Here is a 22,992-nt window from a genome sequence, read left to right as displayed (position 1 = left end):
CAAAATATTCTGATGATCTAAACATCTATAGTTAGATTAAATTCAATACACTTTAATCTTTTAAAAATAATGAAGAATACATTGATGTCATTGACTAAATATGATAATTATATTAAAATCAAATAAAGAATAGAATTATCAAAATAATCATCTGTTATTCCAAATTGACCAACTTAAGATGTTAAAAAAAAATTAACAATATGACTTGAACTTTCTTTTTGACTTGTCAATCTAACTAAATCATAAAAAACTTGGCAAGTCTCCACCAAATTTTGATCAGTTTTTTAATATTTTTTTTGAGCTTACACCCTTCAAAATATGTGAATTGCATAACTATCCTTATAAAGTTGCTATTTGTGTGCATACCCTTAAAAAATTTTCTTTTTACGTATTTACCTATAAGAGTATTTTAGTTATTTTAATTTTAAACTATTATTTTTTAAAGGCATTAGATGGTATGGATATATATAAAAAAGAAAGAAAAAAAAGGAAGGGTATACATGCAAAACAAATGTTTGACAAGGGTGTATATGCAAATAGCAACTTTGCAAGTATGAATATATATATATATATATATATATATATATATATATATATATATATTGGATATTAGTTAAATTTACATATTTTTCTATTTGGATATAGATGTAAGTCATATTTAGATATAAATTAGAGTTTGAATAAAATTCAATAATGAAAACTAATATAAATAACATAATTATAAAAATTGGGAACAAAATTCACCACAAGATCACAAACAATGCACGATAACCAGACAATGGTCTAAGATGTAGTTGTTATACTCACAAGTAGACTGATTTGGCCGAAAGTCTGAGTCATTGATCCAATGAGATTTGTATAAATTTATTTAAAATTAAAATTTATTTAGATAAATATATAAAATAAAAAATTTATTAAAAATCTACATTAAATACCACAATTACTCTTCAATTGCAGTATAAAAAAAGGATCACAAATTATCTATCTTTTAAAAGAACTTATCGAAAAATTTTATACAAATATAGGAGTATTTTGATGTTATTGATGTTTTTAAATATTTTAAACAAAAAATTTTGAACTGATGGAACTTTTTATCTACATATAAAATGTTTTGGTGTTATGGAAATTATTCCTTTTATCAAAGGGAAAAAATATTTTTGAAAAAAGACTAATATTAAATATGAATATCATAAATATTTATGCGAATAAGTTTTGAATAAGGTTTAAAACCATCATTATATAACAAAATTGAATATTGTTGCAGTGACCATGTGGATGTTAGCTTGATTTGGATCATGTCATTATCCAAATTTGATAGGATCCGAACTATATATTTAATGTTTGTTGTGGGCTTTTCTTGAGCTTGGTCCTGAATTTGATCTTTGTGAAATGTCTCCTAAGGACTCAAGTCTGGACCCATACTCCCCAGTCGAGCTGATCTCAAGATGCAGGTCTGCCTAGACTCGGATTCAAACGTTAATCCAGTATTCCAGCCAGCCCAAGTCCGCAACCAAAAGTTCATACGTGCGATGCAGTGAATCCAACTTTCACCGTATCCTCGCTGCTCGGGCCAAACAGCCAATCCTCCCCTCCGGGGATGGCACGAAGCCCTTTTGCTGTACTTGCTTGTTGACGCCCGGCAGGGCACAGGAGAGCAAATTCCCGTCTCTGCCTATCAGTCCAGCGACCACAACCTGCCCCTCTACCGTCCCTACCCTCTCCGAGTCGACTCAGCCCCCGCCCCTCCCTCACTCGCTCCAAGTTACAATTATTAAATCATTTATTTTTATTTAAAAAAATGCCTGTCCCTCCCCATTAATCCTCTCTGTAGTAGTGTGTTGTTTTTTTAAAGAATTATTTTTTTTTCTTTTCTATATACATAAATTTTAGTATTTTGTTCGAAGGAACCTTGTTTTGACGGGATCCGCGTTACGATGACTCACTGAGTTCCGACTCCGAGCCGACCGATGAGGCTTATCTCACCCTCGCCCCACCGACACGAGGGCCAGATCCGCCTCCCATGTCCTCCTCCTTCTCCGCCGTTCGCCCCCTCCGTCTCCCGCCGCCGTGCCCCCACCTCGCGGCCTACCGCTCCGGAGGCGGGACGCCCCTCCGGTGCCTCCACGGCTGCCTCTGCCCCCGCCCCTCCGGCCGCGCCGAGGTCCGCCGCGACCCCGGCGAGGTACCCCGCTGTGCCTCCTGCCCCCCGGCCGCCGCCCGCCACGGCCCCCGCCTCTACGCTTGCCTCTCCTGCGCCGCCGTCTCTTGCCGCGCCCACGCTCCCGACCACGCCACCCTTGTCCCCGGCCACGAGATTGTCCTCGACGTCGACCGTGCCGAGCTCTTCTGCGCCGCCTGCCGGGATCAGGTCTACGACCCCGATTTCGACGCCGCCGTCGTGATCGCCCTCACCTCCCTATCGTCCTCCCGCCTTCCGCCACGCCCGCCGGAGAAGCGGGCGAAGCGGCGGAGGGTGGAATATCGGTCGTGGGCACCGGATCCGAATGAGCGGGCGGTGATCGGGCAGAGGTCGAGCCCGTTGATCGTCCAAGAAGGCAACGCCTCCTCCACCACCACCACTACCGCTAACTCCACCACCACCACCACCTCCACCTCCTCCCCCTCCTCCTCCGTCTCCTCGCCCTCTTCTTTGCCGTGGGGACTGAGGGGTCTTAACAACCTCGGCAACACCTGCTTCATGAACTCGGTGCTCCAGGCGCTGCTCCACACGCCGCTGCTGAGGAACTACTTCTTGAGCGATCGGCACAGCCGCTACGTTTGCCAGCAGAAGGACAAAAAGAAGGGTGGGAGCAAAGAGAAGAGCAATGTGGCCGAGCAGAAAAATCCGGCCGGCGGTTCGCCGCCGTGCCTGGCCTGTGATCTGGACGCAATGTACTCGGCCGTTTTCTCCGGCGATCGGAAGCCTCTCAGCCCTGCCAAGTTTCTTCATAGGTCTTGTTCTCTTCTTCTTTCTTCTTCCTTTTGCTTATTTGATTTTGAGGCTGCAACATGACTTTTATTTTTTTTTTTTAAATTGTTGGAGGGAGGAAGATAAATCTTGTTTAACTGTTGCTGGATTGGTGATTACGTTACTTCCCGCCATCAGATGAACATAAAGCCCGTAAAAGAAGGTTAACCATGCTTGGAAAGGGCAGAAAAAGGGTGTTTATGGTGGAGCTTGTACTAAAATTACATGCACACAGTCGTTTTTTTGGCTTATTCTTGGTGGAGCTGGATTGCCGCTCCAAGGATTCCTATCTCAAATTATCTATTCCTGCTGTTATTGTTCTTCGAGAAGATCTTTTAACCTACAATTAATGCTTAATGGTTCATATTTTTCATCCACAAGATATCTACATTGATGATTTTGCTGCAGTCAAGTTATATTTTGTGATGTATTCTTGGCCTTCCTAGAATTAAGTGCTACACCTTACTCTCGTTTCATTTTTTTTTTTTTTTTGTTAAACTCTACTACTGTATAGCAAAAGCCGGACTCCCTTGAGCTTCTACACTGTGCACACGATTCACATCATGAGCAGATGCACAAATACCACGCCTTTAACAAGTAAAAAATTCTATATAATAATATGACCTCTTTTTTTGACTTGCTTAATTACAATTAGTCTACGCCTGCAATAGTAAATTTAACACATAGCATTTGGCATATCCGACGGACTGGAGTGTCTCCACTTAGTGATTGACTTGTATCATAACCTATTATATATATTTATCAGAGGATATAAATATGTATGGCAGACTGCTTATTGGCAGTTCTACAGAAACTTGAAAACGTGGTCTTTTTGTTGTATCTGCTTTCTGGACACATGGATGCTTCATAACACTAATTGACATTTCAAATCAGCAAATCATGATGCCATTTTGGTCACACATCACTTTTCAAAGTTCTGATTAGATTCACTTTTTTCATGGTTGCTTGTCTTTCACAGTTGGTGGCAACATGCATCAAATCTTGCTAGTTATGAACAGCAGGATGCACATGAGTTTTTCATTTCCATTCTTGATGGGATCCATGAAAAGGAGCAAGATCAATGCAAGCCTTGCAGTAATGGTAATAAGCTTCAAAACTTATTCACCCATCCCTCGGCCTTTCTGCTACTCTTGGCTTATGCTAAACTATTTAATAAGTGGACTTAAATTCTGCCCTCAATGCTCATGTTGACAAAGTCGTCCACTCGACAATCTTGGTTTATGAAGCTTAGATGTTTTGCTTAATATGTGTTAGTTTATATACTTCATAGTGTAAGCTAGGCCCTTGATATTTGAAAACTTAATTATTACAGGAACAACTGAACAAAGAAGAAAAATGTATAAGTAGAATGCAGAACTTAATTAGTATCTGTAGTTCTTCCGTTTCTGTACAGGATATAATTTGCATGCATCCTCGTTAATGAGTAAGGCATTATTTAACAACTGGGAAAGCATAGAACTGTGGCTTTTCTAGCATGACATCTAGGCTTTTACCATGTTGATCTGAATGCCTGGCTTCCATGTTAATTAGTCAACACTCATGGTCCTACCGTTAAATATATGTAAGAAATCCAGTATGCCAACTTCAGTTTTTAACGAGCTGGTGTCATGTACTTGGTACCTCAAATCACATTTAAAAGTCTAAGACTCTAAATAACTAATTGTAGTTGAATCTAAAGTTCACAACTGAGATTTTATTTTAATTACCTATACACATGCATGTTGAATTCCATGCGTCATAAAAGACTAGTCATCTTAAAAATTGTGGAATGATTAGTTTGCGTGGTTATAATAGCATCCATTCTAACACTACAATTAGTTTTTGTCTGAGGTACACTAGACTGTTAGCATTTATCTTCTTCTGCCCTATGTTGCTCTCTCTCTCTCTCTCTCGTACTTATACATATAGCCCTAGCAATATCAACATGCTTAGGCCATGAAGATATTACCATCTATAATTTGCCAATATTGACAAGTTATTAGGCTACTATAAAACAAAGTTAATCTACGAATTGAATTTTAATTTAATATTTTCTAATGAGGGACTGATGCAGGATTTTGCCTTGATAGGAATAAAATGACTGAGGAGAAACTATAAAGCCAAACCAATACCAAGATTACCTTCTGTATAGGCCTGGACTTGCAAATATGTAATCCTTTAAGATTCTAGACAACCTTTTACATTTAAATGTAAAGGGAGAGGGGAAAAAAAAAATCCCTTAGATCTATCTTTGACTTTCTGGTTCTTGATATTTACTTAAGCATTTTCTTTTTTATGTACTCTATGTAGTTGTAAGTAAAACTGAAAATTGTGGACCATTATTTGTATGCCTTCCTTTCATTATGTCTTCTGAAATCGTTTACAAGCACAGCATATGGTAAGAAGGACCAGACAGTCAAAAGAAGCAAGAAGATTGGATTTGGACATGAGCATACTAGAGGGAGTTTTTATGAGCCTATATAAGAATGTATAAAAGTCGTCCTAATCTTTTGAGGTAGGAAATTTGGTTATGAATGTCGAGATCACCAGCAATACAAGACATCCACACAAACTCCTGTTCCATCGTTTGCATGCCCATTACATTTCTGCAAAATACACGATTCACATTGATGCTACAAAGGAATTGCATGAAACAGTAATGTGACGTATGGATCCACCCATTCACATGTTCTATGGAGTTGCATTTGCTCAGAAACTATCATTATATCTTGCACAACTCCTAGAATTAATGAGTTTTCCTGACACATGGATGTTTTAGTAAGTCGTCAGACTTCAGCCAATGATTATTGAAGCGGGTATATACTGTTCGGACCATGAATTTTATTTCTGTTAACTTCATTTGATAGATTCATCCTGAACTTCTTAATTAGAAGATTCACATAGTCTACCATTCTCGCCATCCTTGAACCGCCTGGTTATTATTGCATGGAAGGTGCTTATATCAATACATGGTAATTGAACTTGCCTGCTTAAGATTTCTTGGTTCTAATGTGTATCTATGTTTATGCAGCAGGCAATGGGGACTGCTGCATTGCTCATAAAGTGTTCTCTGGTATCTTAAGATCTGATGTCACTTGTACTATCTGTGGGTTTACATCTACCACTTACGACCCTTGTGTGGACATCTCTCTGGACTTGGATTCTAGCCAGGATCCTATGAAGATAGCTACCTCGAAACTTCAAGCATGCAAGAGTAAGATAGAATCGATGTTAACAAGCCAATGCTATGGAATTTCTACCCTCAGGGGATGTTTGGAGCACTTTACGAGGCCAGAAAAATTAGGAGCTGATCAGAAATTCTTCTGTGAAAACTGTCAAGCGAGGCAAGAATCCGTGAAGCAGATGTCCATTAGAAAGATTCCATTGGTCGCTTGCTTTCACATTAAGAGATTTGAGCACTCTTTAATTAGGAACATGTCGAGAAAGGTCGACCGCTATCTACAGTTCCCACTCTCCCTAGACATGGCCCCGTACCTCTCATCTTCCATCTTGACGGCTAGATATGGCAACCGCATATTTGCTTTTGATGGGAATGATTCAGATGAAGCTACTGAGTTGGCTTCAGATCTTGAACTATTTGCAGTGCTGACCCACAGCGGTAATTTAGAAGCTGGCCATTACATAACTTATCTGAGGCTCAATAATCAGTGGTATAAATGTGACGATGCATGGGTGACTCATGTCAGTGAAAGTATCGTGAGAGCTTCACAGGCATATATGCTGTTCTACGTACAGAAAATCCTCTACTACAAGGCAAGCCAGGATGTGGGTTGACTCTTGAATTACCCATGGAAAGGTGGTCGTAAAAAGGCTCCAGCTGGGACAAGAGTTACAAGAGAGGGCCATGGTTGTTAAATCTTGGAAGTGCTGATTTGGCTATGGGGATAGTTTGCCATTTTATACAACTGAAATAGGTACATTTAGTTATTGGCTCAAGCTGACTAATTCTTTTTAACCAATGAGTCGTCCCTGATTGATACAGCGTGACAAATGTAATAGATCTCTGATCTTTGTGGAAGTATATTCTAAACTCCCTTGCAAGATTTAAGGGAACCTAAATTTTTGAGGTGTTCCTATCAACAATAGGACACTTGATCATAAATGAGTAGTTGATTATGACTCTTTGGCATCATTTTGTGACATATTTGTTTGATATTTTCCTGATACGTATCATCAAAATTTATGAAGCTTGTACGTGCTCTGTCGCTGTTTGTCCCTGTTGTTTGCAGTATTTCCGTGCATGCTGGTACTCGAAGTCATGAAAACTGTGTTCATCTGCAAGAGAAGCTTGGTGATGATTCTCGGAGCGAGAACTGTTCGTTTAGGCAGTGGATCGAGGACAAAGGCTGTGGTTGGCCGCGAGGTGGGGGCACGGTCGGGCAAAATTATCTGCATCCGGTCGAGTTAATTTTTGCTGTCATCCACTTGCCACCATGGCCATCCATCAAGCTCTCTTCATTGGAAACAGTAAAAGAAGAATTAGTTGCACTTTCGCTCTATATAAAATAAATAAAGGAAAAGGACAAATCTTAACAAATAAGCTCGGGAGAGACATAAATTTGTTTATCTGAAGATAGCTTGCGTTACTTTACTTTACTCCTTTGAAAGAAGATAAATCTAAAGTAACTAAACTAGCCAACTTGAAATGAGTAATCCTATGTAGCCTCCGTATGGTGCAAATGAACAATTTTCTTGCCAGGTGGTGAGAGAGGGTAAATGCAACTCACAGATTCGTAGTCAAACACGATGGCTCAGTCAATTGTGGGGTTATCAGATCAATGGTTGTGGGCTCAATAAATTTTTCTTGTAAGCATTTTTCAATTAGGCATTTATTTGGATAGAGTTTTGGGTCGCCGTGAGATTAGTCCAAGTGGGCATCTAGCCTGGGTTTTGATAATTTTTAGACCAAGAGTAGACAGACCGAGCTTGGATCCAAGTCTCACACGGTATAGGTTGGCTAATTGTTTTAGGCTTTTTAGCTTGGGGTGATAATTTATGATTCGATCTGTCAACCTGTCTTGCGTACGATCCATTTTAAATGAGTTTGGATTTAACATAAACGGATTTGGATCGTAAATGAGTCAACATGTCTAAATCTGTTTATTAAATGGATTAGGTTCACGTTTGAACCTTTGGCCCATTTAACCCATTTTGATATGTTTAACAATTAGATCAAGTTATGACTCGACCCGTTTAATCTTCTTTTTTTTTTTGTGCAACGACAATTTACATGCACCAGACGTGGGTACAACCAACAAAATCAAAAAAAGAAAAAATGACAAAGAGATTGGGGCATTAATGCACCTTCACCCCAGATGAACCCTCCCGAGTGGTGGGCCACAAATAAGACCACCCAATTGGCCACACAGTTTGCCTCCCTATAGACATGAGTGGCCTACGAGAGACCATCATCGCCTAAAAGTCTATGACCATCACAAAGCAGCAGACTCGAACTCTTATCGAGACCCCGGCCCCATATCCACTCTATCACCGTGGCCGAGTTTTCCTCAAGCAGAATGTGGTCCACACCCAACACCCGCCTCGCATAGGTGACTCCCTCCCATGCAGCCCTGAGCTCTGCGTAGACCACCGACGTGTCAAAGATCCGTCAGCCTCCCGCCGCAATCAGTCGAGCCTCGTAGTCCTTGATAATGAAACCAGCGCCTCCGGTACACCCTTACTCTCTGATACTGCCGTCAAAATTTACCTCGAGAAAGCTCGGAAATGGGAGCTCCCAGGAGACCTGTACGGTCCTGGAGCTACAGAAGCAAGAGAGAAACCTCAGATTTCTCCAGCCGTCCCAAGGGGCGACGACATGACAGTGCAGGAGATCTCCTCCGCACGATGAAAGACCCTGTCCGCAACCAACCTCAAATAAACTCTACTGTTGTCGAAGACTCAGGCATTCCTATTTAGCCAACAGTAGTAGACTAGTCAGGCAGCTTTGATCCCGAGTCCCTCCAGACCCGGCCTCCTTACTGAAGTCTCCAAAAAGAGCAAGAAATCCGCAGTCGATGACCACCCCAGCTGTAGATCATGGGGGCTCCAAGCACATCCCCATATCTAGGCGGCCCTCGGGCATCCAAAGATAGCATGAAAGATGAACCCCTCCAAAAATAACTTTTAAAATCTTTTTAATATGTTTGAAACCTACTTAACATGTTTCTAACATATTTAATCTGACTCGCTTAACCTGTTTAAATCTATTTAACATGTTAAAATCCATCTAATCCATTTAACCTATTTAATAAATGGGTTATGCGAATTAGGCCGGATTAATTGTTTAATAAATAAGTTAGATTTAGATTTAAAATTTTAACCTATTTGATAAATAAATCAAATTTAAGTTGATAAATTTTTTATCCTATTGGCGTTCAATCGGATCGTTATCACCCCTATTTTTTTCCTTCTCTTATGAGTACCCTACTTAATACGTAAGATACTTCCCGGGGGAGAGTTCGTAAGGTGGCTCGATAACAGCCATGTCGTTGGGTGCCGAGTGAAGGGATATCAAACAGTCTTTAGCAGAAAAAAAAAAGAGGGATATCAAACAGCTGTCCATTACTCCATTCTCGTCATTGGAACATTCACGTGCATCGCACGTGAGGAGTATAAGATGATCTCGTATCGGAACCGGCTCCAAGTCTCGCCGACTCTCTCCAAGAACGCAAAGTTCCGAAAGCCGGCTTCAACGGTGAACGATGCGGCGATCCGCGGAGGCCATCGCGTCTCTTCTTCTTCTCTCATGCCTCCTTCCGTCCGTCCTCGCAGGTCCCGCCAGGTGCTCTTTTCTATCTCTATCTCTCTTTCCTCTCTTCGTTCCTTGAGAACCCTAATATAGCCTCTCTTCTGTTCTTCTTTAACAAGGACCCTTTATGGAGTTTTATTTTGTAATTTTCACAGCCTTGGTGATGGGTACACGATTGCTGGTCGCGTGAAGTTGGAAGGTGACATTCCCCAATTTGTTTCATGTGTTTTCCTTATTAATTGCGTTTGGTCATTTCTTGATGAGACGAGACCTAAAAGACACGGATTGATGCATAATATCAAATCACCATGGAAATTAAACGTGTTACAAGGTCGTAGTTTGATGAGAAAATTGAGTGGAGATCGATGACGCTTGCAAATTGTCGTCTCTGAAATATTCGTGCTTGCTGCTTGCTTGACTTCGGATAATGGGTAATGTTCGTTGGGGATATGCAAATTCCATCCCTTGGTATATTGTCGATTATTAAACATAAAGTTGGGGTGAAAAGTTTGAATCTTGACTCGAGTTTATGTAGGAGAGTAGGATATGGTCGTCGTTCCCTAATTCTTTGTTGATGGGTCTTGCGATAGCTTGTCCGACTTGATTCTTTATGGACGCATTCTCATCGTAGATCTGTACGTGGGAAGCTAGTTTGTAAGCTGCTTTGTGTGCTATCAGCTGTATCAGACGCCGCTTGTAAGTTTTGATGGGTCATGGTCTTCTTCTTGGTCATTAAACTTTTTTTTTCTCTTTTTAACTTAGTAAACTAGGAAGCTGTAATGGGGAGGTTTTTTTTTTTTTTGCTTTAATAAAAAAGAGAGTTTGAGATCAGCAGATTCGCAACTGTTTAGGTTCAAGAAATATGTTCCTTGATGGCCATTCGTTGTAAGGTTCATAAACGTAATTTCTCTTCAGCTCGAAAGTATGTCGTAGTTTTTTGTTCTAACCTTAGAAACCTAAATTGACTGTTTATTTATATTTTTCACAACTGTTACCCCATTTTGTAGCAGGAATGCAATTTATTGCCTGGAATATTCCAGGTTATGAATTGTACAGTTGTCTGAAAGTTTTTGAGGATAGTGTATTGCATTGCGCTACCATATTGATTGTGTAACTGAGTTTCATGCAAATTATCTTGTGCTTTTAGACTTTGCACATCAGTTTGATGATTCTTGCATTATATCCTTTTCATTCTTGGGCTTAATAAATCCTTCAGTTTATCCTAGAACTTTTTGCTTGCTTCTTCCAACACTTTGAAGCCATCTCTTTCTTAATATTGCTTGGATGCATGTTCTATATTTGGATGTTTTCGTCTTTGTTTTGTGGACATATTAAGAGACAAATGACAGCACTGTTATAAAATCGAAGACCAAGAAAGACTCTATTACAAAAAATGAAAGACTTAATTAAATTGATTTTATATGAAATTAAAAATATATGATGGTTTTTAGGGATGATTTGGAACTATCATTAGTTTGGTGCATATGCCTATGAGGTCTAATGGAGGTCTTTTCAGATAGTTGTGTTGGACAGTATGTGGTATAAAGAGGGCCAAGACTGAAAAGATGGGTTTTGTATAAGTTAGAACTATAAGGTGGACACAAGATAAGGATGCGGACTAGTACCCAAGAGGTAGTTTAGCAGTTGCATCTCAGTGGCTGATGGAGCTTAGGCCAAGATGATTATAGGTACTATAACAATCTAGGACCTCACCTGAAAAGGCTAGTGAAAAGGTATTTTTTGTATTCCTTAGCCCATTATAAGTACTTAGAATCTATCCATTGCATAGCTGATGTGAGATGAGATACACGCCCACTCAAGTCCTCATATACTTTCTCTGTTTAAGTCCCGGCGTTCTCACCCAACTAAGAGTCCAAAACTCCAAATCCATTCAAATTCAATCATAAGTACCATAAATTCTCCTAGTCTAAATAGACTATAGGCCGAGTCCGCTCTGACCCCATTTGTCATGACCAAGGGCCTCACCCCAAAAGGCTAGTTAAAATATGTTATTTGGATTTTCTGGCTCTGTATAAATACCCACGATCTACCTAGTGCATAGCCGATGTGAGACTAAACACATTCCCATGCAGATCCTCATAGGTACTTGCTGTGACTGTGAGTGACAGAGGGGATCTTTTGGAGTTGTGCGAGAAGAGGGTTCTGCCAAAGGAATTAGGTGATCAAAGTACATGAATGCCCAACATGAAGTATAAAGTAAGCCCGTACTACTATTGTAGCATATCAATGTTTGGTTAAGGAGAAAACCATGAGAAGGCGAAGGCAAGCCATACTGATGCAAGCTAAGATTGCTTAATTCAATTGGACTTGTATAAACAGAGGAATTCGGTACCTGGTTATAGAAATATGCTTAGTCCTTCATTGAAGCCTTCTCGATTTAGAGCTGTCTAAATGATGATAATGACGCTGTAAATTTCTGAATTCACAGAATCTGGAAGAACTGAGCGTAAAATACTGAATCGATCTTTACAGAAATTTTATTTTTACCTCAAGACCATAAATGAGATGAAATCAGCATGTAAAACACCTTTTTTACGCGGACCTGTGAACAGATCATCAATCAACCACCTTAGGAAATCAAGAAATGGAAGTCAACCTCAACCGGACGTGGGGAGTTGCAGGGAGGCTGACTCTGGAAGGCGCCGGAGTGCCACACGTTGGGAGATGTAACCAGTCTTCGAGGAGGTGCGATATAGTTCCCTGGGTCTAGGACTTCTTTATGGGAATAATGCATGCAAAGCCTATATGGTAAAGTCAAGATAAGTATCTGAAACATACTATGTAAGGAGTACCAGTTTACTTGCAGTAACTTGTAATAACCCATAATTGGTTCATTTTTTGCTGTTGAACGAACTATGCATACTATGAATGAGGTTTCTTAGTTGGCATTCCATACACATATCAAAGGATCATGTTATAATTTACTATGATTCATAATATGTTTGGTCCTGACCTAATTAGTAACCATAATCAGATAATGCAGACTTCTACATGTCAAAACCTTATTCCAGTAACTTGCTTAAACCGGATAATTTTTTTTTCCTATGTCCTTCAATCGACCATGTTTTGTGTTGTTTCATTACTGAATTTGGCTGTTGATGTTAACCATGAAACAACCCTATACTGAATAATCACCAATATAGATTGAGTTAGATTCGACAATATATCAGATAAATATTTTATAGATATTTGTCTTGTCTTGTGTCATTTGGGATGGCCAATATAATTGTTTATTGACTCCTAAAACATATCAGCTCATGTTAATTGATTTGCATTTTTGGTCTAGTTTGAATATTAATTTTATATTAAGATTTTTTCCTGGAAGTTATTCCTATGGTTTTTATTGGTAGCCTTTTTTGACAGGTTCAGGTAAGACATCCATAGGCTTTATTCCTCCTTTGAAAAATTCGAACGCAGAAGTGATACTTAATGGTGGTCAGAGGGTCACTTTTCTTAGAGAAGATGGCTATTTTTCATTGTATCCTATTTTTGCTATCTTTTAATGCTTTTAATTTCATAAAATAAGATCCATAAAGTATTTGCTCATTTCTATAATTTCAATCTTCATTTGTGATTATTTATTTCATTTAGTACTTTTTTTTCATATTGCATGAAGTTGAAAGCTTTTGTAATAAAATATGCATTGCTTGCTTGTTATTTCTTGGCACTTAAATGATAAATGGAAATTAGTGTGAAGTAATAGGTTTGATTCATGACCATGCCCTAATCAGAAGTGATGTGAAGGAAATTAGTGGTAAAAGGTAATCAAGACAATTAAAAAAGGCAAATGAACTTGGGTATAAAACAAATAGATGCCAAGACTAAAATGTTTAGTGAAACTAGAGGAACTTGTCTTACATCAAATCATGGTGTTCATTAGGTCGTTAACCCAAATATATATAGTTTGCAAAAACATATACTAGAATGAGTATGTCAGCACACATGGTTGCATATGCACAAACTCCTCATTTGGGTATTGGTATACGTGTTCATTGCGGTAGCTTGCTTGAAATTTGAGTATAGTGAATATTATATATATATATATACATACATACACATATTCTTTTTTCAAGTTATCATGTTATGCTACTTTGAAATATGTTCTGGACTTAGTGTGAAAATGTTTTTTTTTAATTATCTCTATATGTTTACTTAATTACTTTTGATTATCCACTTAATTTGTTTATACTTATATGAAACTTATTTAGTTTTTGATATATCTAGAATGCCATGCACATATGCTTCTGCATATGCACTCACATACTGCATATGGTGTATGTGATACCCCAGCTGGTCACATACTATTGCCACTTTTGAGAACTTTTGGTCGTGCAAAAGGCAGCATTTAAATAGCAGAACATAATTCTAGACCAGAAACATATGTGCTTGCAAAATGCTGATAGTTAAGGGTTTCTTATATGATTTTTCATAGAAAGTTAGTATGTTCAAATGTTAAAAGAGACTGAACATGTAAGCAAATATGAAATTGCTTGCGTTACTCCAATACAAATGCAATGTCACAGAGCAATATCATTTGCAATATGCTTTTGATTACTATGTTTAAAGAAAATTATTGGCTTGATCTGGAAAAATATTTATAAGAATACATCTATCATTTGTTTGGAATGGTCTTTCTCTGGTCTTGCCGAGGCTTTGTAATTCTTTGACCTGTATACTTAAGCCACAATGTGCCAGCTGGGACTCATCTCATTGAAGTATCTGCAATGGGCTATTTCTTTTCACCGGTAATGCTCTTCTCTTTTTGTTGCTGCATCTGAATTGATGAAAATCAAGGGCTGGTTTCCCATTATTTTTTTATGCTCAGGTTCGTATTGATATTAGTGCCAGAAATCCTGGTGAGATCCAGGCAGCACTGACAGAGAATAGGAGGGTTCTGCATGAGCTAGTTTTGGAGCCTTTAAGAGAAGAGCAGTATTACGAGGTGGGAAAGACAGTTCAAGGCTATGCTACTCTCATCTTTTATTAATTTCTTCTAATGTCTTGCTGTTTTTATCATTTTTGTCATCAATTTGCAGATAAGGGAACCATTTTCGCTGATGTCTCTATTGAAAAGTCCTATGGGTTTGATGATGGGTTTTATGGTGTTAGTGGTGTTCCTCATGCCGAAATTAACGGAAAATATGGGTAATATGCTACTAGTACAATCTGCTGCATTACGATTTCCTAATCCCAACCAATGATGCATTGGCTTGTAACGCATGGTCTGATTTCCTTTCTGTTGTTGATTGGTATGTGAATTTGCTCGTGTGTTTACAGATCCAGAAGAAATAAGAAGAGCCCAGGAGGAAATGAGGGCGCAAGGTGTTCCTTCCCTCTCCAGCTTGTTGCCTGGAAGGAGCAACTAAATTGCCGAATTCTATATGACTCGAACAAGACTGTGTTGGTGATTTTGCTACGTGAATGCTTAGGAAGAAGTGGTACAGCTTGGGAAACAAATGTTTCCATCAACATGGAAGCTTTAATGCTTATTTTTGTTCTTGTGTACCATAATTAATGTCAGTGGCTAGGATCATTTCCATTAAAGTAATTCTATAAAAGTAAAAGTGATTGCTTCATCAAATCTTGTTGTTATTCGGCTAAGTGCTGCAGATAGTTTTGACTTATCATTGGCAATCCTTTGATCTCATGCAACCGAGAAAGAATCTTTTTTTTTTGGATTCTTCTTCTTTTGAGTTTGATGATGAGGAAGGAAATAAAGTATTGATACTAGAATCTAAAATGCTAATTAGCCAGTGGCCTGCATATGGATAGACCAGGATTTGCAGGTTAAGACCTCTTTGCTATGTAAGGAATTATGGTGTGTTGGTCAGAGTAGGTTGTTGAGACCAACCAGCCAAATGGGGATCTGTTGAGCCAGGGGAAGTGTTTTCAAGATCTCCAATTCTGATCATGCTTGTTGAGCTGGGATGGTGACTTTAAGCACTGGTCATTGTCCTTGGTTGCTGTCACCAGCCATTATTTTTACATTTTCTTATGTTGAACCATTATTTTTTCCTTTTTTGGCTTGTGTGATGACATAATGGCTGTTATGATGGTTTTTTGTGGAACCTCTATTTTATCAAACATATTGGCTGTAAACCTAAAACCATTATAAAATGGTTCTGTGGTTATCTGCAGCTCAAACCAACATCTCAGTAACCTTTATTTTATTCTTTTCGGACAACACAAAAATCCTTATTATTTTTTCTGAAAGGAAGAGGAGGTAGCAGGGTGCTACCCTTTTTTATTAAAGATAGTAGAAGGTCACAGAAGTACAGATATTGAAACAACACACAAGAAGGAGATGAAACTAGAGAACAGAGTGGACGAACAGAAACACCACCTGAGACAAATTAGTGACGGAGATTGGAGTCTACCCCACAGCTGCTGCTGATGGGTCAAGGATTCGTCAGAACAAAGATGCAGCCAGTAATGAAAAGAATGAAGAATTTTCAGCCATCCTTACTCTTCGTTTTATATGTGTTGTTTGTTAATGTTCAGATGGAATTGAGGAGTGCATTAAAACAAACACCTTGTTATTAAACTAAGATTATAAGATACGAGGTTATGCTGCTGTAACAATTGTCATTCTTATCTTCTTAATTCTAAAATGACACATCCCACAGGCTTGAACTGAAAACTAAATGCCAAAGCTGCACTAATTGCCTGCTTAGATTTACCTCTGCATGATTATGACATGGAGAACATGCGAAAATTTGTCTTAAGGAAATCTTAATCAAATATTACAAATTTGTCGATCAGTGCCAATACAAGGCATATCGGTGCCATAATAGCCACTTAATTAATGGACAACATGTTAATAGTGACTTAATGAGGTTGGAATGAAACAGATCTAGCAGGATGGTAGGAGCTCAACACTGACCTGTCCGGGAATGAGTTCATTCAGGAGCATAGGATGTTCCCTGATCCCAGAAAAAATTAATTTTCTCAATCTCTGAATTCAAAAATTTTGAAATTATTGCTAACTGAGGCTTTGAAAAACGAATTCAATTTCATTCCCATTAAGGCTTTGAAAGACAAGAGGTATGTTCCGTTCACAAGAGTTTTGTCCTTGTCAAGAAACATAAAATACTTGTTTCATTTGGCAAAATCTCCAGTGAGAACCTTATTTAAGGGTTAATGTTCCTTCTATAAAGGAGGCCGATTAGGAGGCTAACCGCGAAAATATGTGGACATCAGTGGCCAAGGTCAGCCAAATCAAAAGTTCTAGAGACAGCCTTGCACCAGGAATCAGACCTCTTCTGCCTCTTGGACTCATCCAATTGGGGTTGGAAAATGGTAGCCTTTGCATTGTCACCAAATGCAAATATCTGTTCTTCTGACCAAATCCCAACAGCAAGTCCAGCTGCATATGCTGCACCAAGAGCTGTTGTTTCTATGTTCCCAGGCCTCACAACTGCACTACCCAAAAGATCAGCCTGCAAGCAGCACAAATTATTATTCCTATCAACTTTCAGTGTTTAAGAAATCGTTGGTTTTCCCTCTCATTATATCAAAAGGAAAAGAAAAAAAAAACTTTCGATGCTTTTTTTTTGACCTCATGACAAGTGAATGAAGAAGTATGCTTTGCCTTCAAGAGAAAATACAAAGAAGGAGATGAATTACTCTGAACAAAGCTAAGAAGTCAGGTCAGAAATTTAGACCATGGATGCAAAGAACGAGCATTTATGGCCTACATTATGTTACATGGCACAGTTTCGGATGATGTTAACCTGACTGACATACAAAAGTGCATGATTAGGAAATTTCAAGAAGTTAATTATCCTAAACTAGGTATTCTGATTAACATACAAAAGGAGGGCTTGATTAGGAAATTTCAAGAAGTTAATTGTCCTAAACTAAGTGCTGAAAAAGTTCATGTACTCATATGTGATAAGGAACTTAGTTAATGCAAAAAAGAAGGAAAACAATCAATTATAACTGAACATATAGTGCTGGATCTTGATATGCAATATCATGTAGGAATTTACTGAAGGACAGAAGCAGCAAAAGAAAGAAAAATAAAATTACTAGATTCTGTCAAATCACCAAGAATATAGTTGTGCCGGCCTCTTTAACCTTTTCCTTGGGATGGAAAAGAAGAAGACTCCTGCTCTTAAGAATAGCATAAATATTTCCTCCCAAAAAAAAGATCAGAAGAAATATTTCAGGGTAAATTTTGGGGATACATGTGCAGGAAAATGTCTCTAAAAGTCCATAACATAAAATATGCATAAGAATTTCTCTCAAAAACAGAATATGCAAAAAAAAAAAAAAAGACAAACTCATTTCCTGTTTGTGTAAATATTTAGTTTGCTAGCTCATGTACCCAGCAGATAAGAGTCACTAGGAATCCTAAAGCAATGATGCATAAATTTTTAGATTCTGATGATCAGTGATCTTTCACCCTTTCCGATGGTGATGTGACTCGATGACATTTTTCGTGATATATTTTGTTAAATGAAAATTTTCTACTGTGTATAAGGAAAAATGGCTATAACAGCATAACTTTTATCAACAATTTGAGGTAACAAGTGAATAGATCCCTATAACATGGAAAGGCAGAGTTCGGAAACACATGAAAAGGATGAGACAATTTGAACTATTGGGTCCATTTTGGAGAACCAAAGTGGCTGTTTGATCCGTATCATTGAACCACAAGACTATCTCCACCAAAAATGGAAAATGTGGAAGTTATGGTCACAGTTGCAAGATGTAGCATAAATTTCTCCTTCTCTGGTGGTATCAAAATTAAATGACCCACCCCAATAGAAAAATCCCAATTTAGTAGGCCTTTCGTTACAATCAAATAGAATGCCACAAGAGCGCCGAACCCAAACTATAGTCTTTTTTGTTTTAGAACAAAAGTTTAGGCATGTTGGCACAGGCTGGGAGAGTGAAAGGCTTATAACAAAACAGTGATGGGCAGGCATTTGACTATGTGATTGAATAAATCCTATCTGTCAAAGACTTCTCTATTCCTTAGTCTCAACAACCATGGTATAGACAGGCATTTCGACACACATCTGAGCAAACACTAGAAGGAAAATCTTAAATTACCTGGGTCTGCATAAGAAGATTATTGGCACTAGCACCACCATCAACCCGAAGCAAGAATGACCCATCTTTGCTTTCTACTCCACCATGCTCCACAACATCCTTGTACATAGATTCGAGCACATCATTCACTTGAAAGCAAATGCTTTCTAGCACGGCCCGAGCAATGTGCCCCTTGTTGCTGAACCTGGTCATCCCTATGCACACCCCCCTTGCATCATCGCGCCACCACGGTGCAAACAGCCCAATGAACGCCGGCACAAAGTACACTCCGCCGGAGTTCTCGACGAGCTCTGCCAACTCTTCGACCTCTGCTGCATTCTGAATGATCCCAAGGCCATCTCTCAGCCACTGGATGGCGGCGCCTGCAATGGCGATGGACCCTTCCAATGCGTAGTTCGTCGGCGCACCCGGGCCGAGCTTGTATGCAACCGTGCTGAGCAATCCATGGTGCGATCTGACGATATCCTTTCCGGTATTGATAAGAATGAATGCACCAGTCCCATAGGTGCTCTTGCCTTCACCATGCTGACACAACTGACCTAGCATCGCAGCATGCTGATCGCCGAGGCATCCGGCGATGGGCACCCCAGAGAGGGGCCATCCATGGGCAACCACGCCGATGATCTCCGAGTTGGTGACGATCTTGGGCATCATCTCAATGGGGATGCCTAAGGTCTCCAGCGTGGGCTTGTCCCAGTCCAAAGTCTTGAGGTTCATGAGCATCGTCCTGGATGCGTTGGAGCAATCGGTGACATGCAAGCCATAGACCCTGTGCTGCTCCTGGTCGACGGCGCCGACGTCGCCGCCGCAGCCTCCGGTGAGGTTCCAGATCAACCATGCATCGATGGTGCCGAACAGCGCATCCCCGGCTTGAACGGCCAGCTTCACGGCTTCGACTGTTTCCATCAGCCACAGGAGCTTGATGGCACTGAAGTAGGTGCTGATGGGCAAACCGCATGCATCAAGGAAATGGTTTTTCCCACCGGGAAGCTCGCTCTCCAATCTCCTGCATCAACAAAAGAATCCGAGACATGGGTTTTGATTATATAGAGAACCAGCAACATTCTTTTTTGACCTTGCTCCACTCCATTCTCCTTCAACCAATCTCATATATCATGGGTTTGCGTAGTTAAAGCATCGGAGGCATGGGTCTTTTTGTATGTAGACTCTTTTCCTCCGTCAAAGAATTCAAGAAAACATGGTTCTCTTTATCTATAGCAATTGTAGAAAAAATGAAAAATAAGAAATTTTCCTCTCCACTTTCTTGGATTCATATCACCGGTTTTCTTCGTTGAAGCTATAAAACAAACCGCAATTTTACGTCGACTTCAAGTAATTTTCAAGACAAAGTCCTGTTTATATATATATAGTTTTAAAATTCTTTTCTCCTTGCAAAGCACTTATCTTTTTGAAAAAAAAAAATCCACACTAAAAAAACTCTTTTTCTCCATTCTCGTCCATCAATCAAGTATTCACTCAATAGCCAATAGGAATTGCTCATTAGATCAAAAAAAAGGAAATCAAGGACGAGAAACTGACATCAATCATCGACAGCTTAAAAAAAAATGGGATTAGAGAAGATTCACAAAGAAACCTGCAGATGGAGCTGGTCCGGACGTCCATCCAGACGATGGCATGGTGGAAGGGAAGACCCGATGACTTGCTCCAAACCACAGTGGTCTCTCTCTGGTTCGCAATACCAATAGCCTTCAAGCCCCTGTCCACGTTGTACCCGTCCGCCGTGGCCTTGTCGACGGCCTTCGCCGTGCACACCTTCACGCTCTCCAAGATCTCCATCGGATCCTGCTCAACCCACCTATTAAAAAAGAAAGAAAAAAAGCACCCAAGGATCCAATTCTTAACGAGAAAGGTCAAAAAAGAACGGATTTTTTTGAAGAGCAAAGCAGAGAAGCTCCATCCGCCTAAAGATTCAATTTTTAACGAGAAAAAGAACGGATCTTCAAGATCAAAACAGAAACGAGAAACGAGAAGGAGCGGTGCATGCCCGGCCTCGGGGTAGAACTGGGTGAATTCCACTTGGTGAGAAGCAATGGGCTTGGCCTCTCGATCGTAGATTACGAAGCGGGTGCTGCTCGTTCCCTGGTCGATGGATCCGACGTAGACCTCCTCCTTTTCCTTCTCTTCCGCCATCTTCTCTACTTCGCCTTCTCTCAGGCGCTGCCGTCCGTGGGGATTGATGGTGAATTCCGAAGAGGAGAAAGAAAGATAAGGATCTTTGTGAGGCTGTACGTATGGGCAAAAGAGATCTTTCCGAGAGAATGGGAGGGAATTGGGGAAGAGTGATAACTAACCACTGATGCCATTTTAATAAATAAGTGTTGCTCTTCCTACATTTGAGCTTTTGCCTACAGAAAAGGGAGACGTTAATGCAAAGAAGATCAAAGAGCTTGCTTTGTTAGAGGCAGCTAATTGTCAAAAAGATGAAGCACACAGCATATTGAGGACAATTTAATTGTACGAATTACAGTTTACTTTGTATTAACACTAAGTATAGAGATTAGTGGTGAACAACAAAAGTGGATTATAGCTAGCTTAGCCAATATATTGTTTGGCATAAGTGACATGAAATAGTAATTTATAGTGAATTATGCCGTATTAAATTAAATATTTTAAAATTTGAAAATGACATGCCAAATGAAGTAAGGTGCGGCCAACCAAACATTTGACTTGGTCAACGGCCAAGTGGCAAGCATCTGCGCACAAACAAGGGAGCAAACATGGAAAGATCTCCAAAGGAAGCAGGCTAAGACAAATGCCATGCATCCACGCGCAAGAGCAAGCATGGAAAAGTCCCCCGAAGAAAGAAGAAAGTATGGGCGGCCAAGATGCAACAAGCCGCAGAATCAAAAGAATACAAGAAGACGCGTCATCAATCCGCAGGAGGAGAGTCTGCTTTTTTGACGTGCGTGAGTCTATATAAAGGGCTCTAGGGATCATTATAAACACAATGAAAATTTTCTCTTTTTTCTATTCCAAAAGCCTATATAAAAAGGGCTCTAGGAATCATTGAGGAGAAAAAAAAATTCTCTTCTCCTTAAATATAATTTTAATTATTTTTCTGAGTTTCTTTTAAGCTATCTGCAAGCATGAACGTGCTCTTATTTCTTCCCTAGAGGGGCACTGACGGAGAAGACTTGGTTCTGTACTAGATCATTGTATTTTTAGAAGATCTGTGCCAACGGACTGTGCGTGGGGGGCATAAATTTTTCTGGAACAACGCATCGGCGATCCACAGGCCATCTTCTTTCATTTTTTTTATTGGATTTTTTGCATGGATACCTTTCTAAATATAGGATTTTGCGTGAATACCCTTCCAAAATTGATATTTGCATGTATACCCTCATAAAATATTTATTTTGCTATTCTATTCTTTTTTATTCTTATTTTTGCATATATACCCATACCATCTAACGCCGTTAAAAAATTAACAATTTTAAATTAAAATAATTAAAATATTTTTAATGGGTAAACGCGTAAATAAAAATTTTTATAAGGATATACAAGTAAATAGAAATTTTCTCATGTTTTTGGATAAAAATTTAGATGAATTTAATTAATTATATCATAATTATGGGGTGTCAGGAGATCGACCTACTAACTAAGTCCGTCTACAAGCCAAATTTCATATCACACTATTTTTTATCGAAATAACTGATTGGACGGAACTTGGTGTCTCCCTGCTTCCCTCTCACTCTGAGGAGGACAAAAAATCCCAGACCTTCTTCCAAAATCCAGTTCCATTGCAGAAAACTGGCATGTGACCCATATTTAGTCGAGTGTTCCCTCACTTTCTCCCTTCAAAAGTTAAAAGAAACAAAAACCAAAAAACAGAAGGAAAAAAAAGAAAAAGCCAGCTACCAAGACACCAGAGGGATCAACAGTGTAATAGATCGAGAGAGAATCCTGACGGGCCGAGGTTCCTTTGGATTCTGTGAACCCATGCTTGTTGCTATCCTTCCACACTTGAACCCTACTCCCCCTAGGGCCTTTCCTCATTGGCTGGCAAACTCATTTCTCTGAGCTTTTGCTGGATTTTAGGTGGCTTTGTGCAGCCTTTATCCTGATTTTGTTTCTCTTTTTCTGTTTCCATTTCCACCAACTCAGTGCCGTTAAAGCCACCTACTTAGCATCATTTCTGGTCCTTAGACAAGCC

General features: G+C 39.4%; 3 protein-coding genes across 6 annotated transcripts; 2 read left to right on the top strand and 1 right to left on the bottom strand.

Annotated features, from left to right (window-relative positions):
- The first annotated feature begins 1,445 nt into the window (after nt 1–1,445).
- LOC103711475 (ubiquitin C-terminal hydrolase 22-like) lies at nt 1,446–7,121 on the top strand. 2 transcript variants are annotated; one of them, XM_039129562.1, is made up of 3 exons: nt 1,446–2,952; nt 3,948–4,069; nt 6,003–7,121. In XM_039129562.1, the coding sequence occupies exons 1-3, from the start codon at nt 2,021–2,023 to the stop codon at nt 6,761–6,763; spliced, it is 1,815 nt and encodes a 604-aa protein (XP_038985490.1). In that variant the 5' UTR covers nt 1,446–2,020; the 3' UTR covers nt 6,764–7,121. The 2 variants fall into 2 exon arrangements, with proteins under 2 accessions (XP_038985490.1, XP_038985484.1); XM_039129556.1 differs by having other exon boundaries at nt 1,450–2,952; nt 6,000–7,121.
- A 2,499-nt stretch (nt 7,122–9,620) lies between these two features.
- On the top strand, nt 9,621–15,431 carry LOC103711474 (ER membrane protein complex subunit 7 homolog). 2 transcript variants are annotated; one of them, XM_008797614.4, is made up of 7 exons: nt 9,621–9,770; nt 9,893–9,936; nt 13,128–13,236; nt 14,440–14,503; nt 14,584–14,700; nt 14,795–14,903; nt 15,036–15,431. In XM_008797614.4, exons 1-7 carry the CDS (start codon nt 9,691–9,693, stop codon nt 15,122–15,124), a joined length of 612 nt encoding a protein of 203 aa, XP_008795836.1. In that variant the 5' UTR covers nt 9,621–9,690; the 3' UTR covers nt 15,125–15,431. The 2 variants fall into 2 exon arrangements, with proteins under 2 accessions (XP_008795836.1, XP_008795835.1); XM_008797613.3 differs by having other exon boundaries at nt 13,122–13,236.
- Nucleotides 15,432–16,428: 997 nt separating this feature from the next.
- LOC103711473 (glycerol kinase-like) lies at nt 16,429–21,286 on the bottom strand. Of its 2 annotated transcripts, XM_008797611.4 has the most exons (4): nt 20,824–21,281; nt 20,413–20,634; nt 18,819–19,824; nt 16,432–17,197 (listed from the first exon to the last, which is right to left on the bottom strand). In XM_008797611.4, exons 1-4 carry the CDS (start codon nt 20,967–20,969, stop codon nt 16,955–16,957), a joined length of 1,617 nt encoding a protein of 538 aa, XP_008795833.1. In that variant the 5' UTR covers nt 20,970–21,281; the 3' UTR covers nt 16,432–16,954. The 2 variants fall into 2 exon arrangements, with proteins under 2 accessions (XP_038985479.1, XP_008795833.1); XM_039129551.1 differs by having other exon boundaries at nt 16,429–17,197; nt 20,413–21,286.
- Between the last annotated feature and the right edge of the window lie 1,706 nt (nt 21,287–22,992).

This window comes from Phoenix dactylifera, chromosome 1 (assembly GCF_009389715.1).
Source record: "Phoenix dactylifera cultivar Barhee BC4 chromosome 1, palm_55x_up_171113_PBpolish2nd_filt_p, whole genome shotgun sequence".
Taxonomy (NCBI): Eukaryota; Viridiplantae; Streptophyta; class Magnoliopsida; order Arecales; family Arecaceae; genus Phoenix; species Phoenix dactylifera.
The sequence above is the reverse complement of the archived record's forward strand: the minus strand, read 5'-3'. Positions and strand labels throughout refer to the sequence as shown.

Coding starts and splice junctions, on each gene's coding strand:
- LOC103711475 (XM_039129556.1), top strand. CDS start 2,021: ATGTCCTCCTCCTTCTCCGCCGTTCGCCCCCTCCGTCTCCCGCCGCCG. Junction 2,953..3,947: donor CCTGCCAAGTTTCTTCATAG/GTCTTGTTCTCT, acceptor TGTCTTTCACAG/TTGGTGGCAACATGCATCAA. Junction 4,070..5,999: donor ATGCAAGCCTTGCAGTAATG/GTAATAAGCTTC, acceptor ATGTTTATGCAG/CAGGCAATGGGGACTGCTGC.
- LOC103711473 (XM_039129551.1), bottom strand. CDS start 20,969: ATGGCGGAAGAGAAGGAAAAGGAGGAGGTCTACGTCGGATCCATCGAC. Junction 19,825..20,412: donor CGGACCAGCTCCATCTGCAG/GTTTCTTTGTGA, acceptor TTGTTGATGCAG/GAGATTGGAGAGCGAGCTTC. Junction 17,198..18,818: donor ATCTTCTTATGCAGACCCAG/GTAATTTAAGAT, acceptor TGCTGCTTGCAG/GCTGATCTTTTGGGTAGTGC.
- LOC103711474 (XM_008797613.3), top strand. CDS start 9,691: ATGCGGCGATCCGCGGAGGCCATCGCGTCTCTTCTTCTTCTCTCATGC. Junction 9,937..13,121: donor TGGTCGCGTGAAGTTGGAAG/GTGACATTCCCC, acceptor CTTTTTTGACAG/GTTCAGGTAAGACATCCATA. Junction 14,701..14,794: donor GAGAAGAGCAGTATTACGAG/GTGGGAAAGACA, acceptor ATCAATTTGCAG/ATAAGGGAACCATTTTCGCT.